The sequence below is a fragment of the Theropithecus gelada genome, unplaced genomic scaffold (genome assembly GCF_003255815.1).
Source record: "Theropithecus gelada isolate Dixy unplaced genomic scaffold, Tgel_1.0 HiC_scaffold_5584, whole genome shotgun sequence".
Classification (NCBI taxonomy): Eukaryota; Metazoa; Chordata; class Mammalia; order Primates; family Cercopithecidae; genus Theropithecus; species Theropithecus gelada.
In genome coordinates this window covers 1-3057 of record NW_020262214.1, presented here as the reverse complement: position 1 = coordinate 3057, position 3057 = coordinate 1, and the positions used below count along the sequence as shown (strand labels likewise).

The 3057-nt window shown below is 52.7% G+C and overlaps 1 protein-coding gene across 1 annotated transcript; it reads right to left on the bottom strand.

The window, feature by feature from the left end:
- Positions 1 to 654: 654 nt before the first annotated feature.
- On the bottom strand, positions 655 to 2681 carry LOC112617880 (killer cell immunoglobulin-like receptor 3DL2; the record flags this gene model as incomplete). Its single annotated transcript, XM_025374530.1, has 3 exons — positions 655 to 778; positions 836 to 918; positions 2388 to 2681. Coding segments are annotated over 3 exons (501 nt in total), but the record flags the coding sequence as incomplete, so codon positions are not given.
- Between the last annotated feature and the right edge of the window lie 376 nt (positions 2682 to 3057).

Sequence of the window (3057 nt, the reverse complement as noted above, 5' to 3'; positions counted from 1 at the left end):
CTGTGTGTTTATGTCTTTGCTTTTTGATGTTCCTGATTTCTCTCTGTGTCTCTCAGTAATCCTATCATATGTGGGGTTATGTGGAATATGAACCTCAGAATCCAGTCTGGGGACCCCAAGTTCACACAGCATACAGGGGTTGGTGTTCTGGGGCCATGATATCCTGGGATGATAACTCTCCACTGCACGGAAGGCAGAGGTGTCAGAACAAACACGGCATCTGTAGGTGCCACAAGGTCTGAGGCCACAGGGCCTGACTCAGGACAGGAATATGGGCGTCCTTGGGTTCTCCTGGTAGAAACTCTTTGTGGAGGTAAAGCAGAAATGAAACTTCTAACCTGTGCCAGGTCTCTGAGCAAAGTCAGCATGGAAGGATGCCTCTCTCTGGGACATGTCTGTGTCTGGGTGTCCCCTTTAACTCTTTCTCTCTTTTCTACCTCCCTGTATGGCCCCTGTGTCTGTCCTCTGTTAAGACACCTGGTCTGTACTTGTGTCTCCTGTTTCTCTGTCTCTGTTGCTACAGACCTCCCCAAGTGAGTCTCTCTCCATAAGAATCCCACACTCATCTTCCTCATGACCACCCGGGGTTTCCAAGTCCTGGATCATTCACTCTGTGTCCCAGTGACAATGAGAAGAATGTCCGGACACTCTCACCTGTGATCACGATGTCCAGGGGGTCACTGGAAGCTGACAACACATAGGGGGAGTGAGTGACAGAACCGTAGCATCTGTAGGTCCCTGCAAGGGCAGACGTCGTGGGACCCATGGAATAGTTGGCCTGGGAACCCCCACCGTGGAGCTCTCCAACAAGGTGCAAGGACTTCTTAAAGGTCACCTCACTTTGCAGAAAGAAGTGCTCAAACACGATATCTGAGGAACATTGTAGGGTGACCGTCTCTCCTGATTTCACCAGGGGACCTGGGAGGGCCAGGAGGGAAGGTTTTCTGTGCACTCCTAGAAAGAGAGGTTGTGATTTAGAAGGCGTCTCCCTTTGTCATCATATCCATGGCACCTGGAAGGAGTGAGGGTTCCCCTCCCGGCTGTCTGTCTCTCTCCTCCCTCTCTGTGTCTCCCTGTCTTTTATCCCCTGGTGCAGTTCCCTCCATCTCTCTCCCTCCCTCTTCTCTGTCCGTCTGTCTCTAGTAGCCTCGGACGCCCTTCCCACTGGGCTCAGCCTCATCTGTTAGGCTGTTGTATCTGTTTCCCACTCATCTCTTTCCTGCTGTCTATGTGGGGGTGGCAGAGGAACCACGGCAGGCTGCATGTCCAGGCTTTCAGCAGCCTGGTTCCATCTCTTTTGGACAAACTGGAGTCCCTGGCAGCAGGTATGAACTGATCAGTAAGGCAGGCACCAGTGTCCACACCCCCTGTCCCTGGTGGGGATTGGGAGCCTCTCCTGCCATGCCTGTGCCTTCTCCATGGTCTCAGCTTCCACAGGGTGGCTCCTGGTGCTGCTTCGAGGAGCATCGACCCCTCCCTATGTGGATGGAGCCTGGTGGTGGCATCAGCGTCCCGCCCTTCCTGATCTCGGGGTTGCCAACCTTCTCCTTGTTTGGTTTCTTTAATTAATTGATTAATTAATTGATTTTTGAGACAGAGTGTCACTTTTTCACCCAGGCTGGAGTGTAGTGGTGTGGTCTTGGCTCACTGCAACTTCCTCCCGGATTCAAGCGATTGCATCCAGTCGTTGGTTTACTCGCCCACCACCGTGCCCGGCTATCGTTGTTTGGTTTCTTAACTTGCCCTTGACCATGTTCCTGTGTTGGTTTCCTGTTACTGCTGCAGAAAATTATCACAAACATGGCAGCAGGAGAGAACACACTGACCCCTTCCACTTCTGGAGACAGAAATTGGATCCAGTTCTCCCTGGGCTAAAATCAAGGCATCTACAGAACTGTGTTCCCTCTGGAGACTCAGCAGAGCGGTTCTCTTGACTTCTCCAGCCCGTAGAGGCCACCAGCCATTGTGGCTCGTGGTCTTCCTCCACCTTCAAAGCCCACAGTGGCTGATGGAGTCTCCTACGACGCTGCTCTAATCCCCACTCCCCTCTCCTCCTCTCGTGTGGTCCATTGTGATTACACTGAGCCCAGTGGGACAGTCCAGGCCGTCTCCCCATCTCAAGGTCAACTCATCAACAATCAGAGCTCCATCTTCCCCTTCAGTGCCCTGCCCTATAGCATAAAGAGTCACAGGCTCCAGGGATTAGAATGTAGCCATATTGTGGACAGTTATTCTTCCCATCACAGCACCTATTTCCGTGTGTTCAATCCCCCTTTACCCCAGAGACAGTCAGGTCCTGGGTGATGGGACCCTGGTGGACACCCCCAGCAGAAGCTCTAGGATTCAGGAGATGGGACAAGGAGAAGCCCAGACAGGAGCCCTCTGACCTGTGACCATGATCGCCAGGGGGTCACTGAGTGCCGACCACTCAGTGGGGGAGTGCGGGTATGAACCCCGACATCTGTAGGTCCCTGCGTGTGCCGGGGTCACAGGGCCCATGAGGAAGCTCTTCTGGAATATTCTGCTGTGGAAGATGGGAACGTGGCTTCTGTCGTCTTTGTACAGAGTGAAGTTGGTAAAGTTGTTAAACCCACGACGATAGTGACACCGAAGAGTCACGTGTCCTCCCTGAGGCACCAGAGCGCTGGGCTGGACAGACAGGAAGGTCTTCTCCTGACCACCTGGGGGAGAAGCAGGTGCCGCCTTAGAGAGGAGGATGTGGAGCCACCCCTCCCTCCCTGTACTCAGAAGATTCTTCCCCTTTCCATGTTTCTAAGGCTCCTACCACACTTGGGTGTCCAGGGCTAGAGGAAGAACCCATCCCACATAGACATGGCGTCTCCCTACAACAAAGGTGTCAGCTGAGAGCTTTGAACAAGTGCTGAATAAGGGACTCTTACTAGATTTTAACACTTCAAGATCACTCACATAAAACAACACAAAGTAGACACATCAGGGAGGGCATGTCCTTTGTGAATGGAATATCAGCCAGTGCATGAACTGAGTCCCTATCAGAGATTTGGAATGTCAGGGTCATGGCTGTGGTTTCCCCACCTC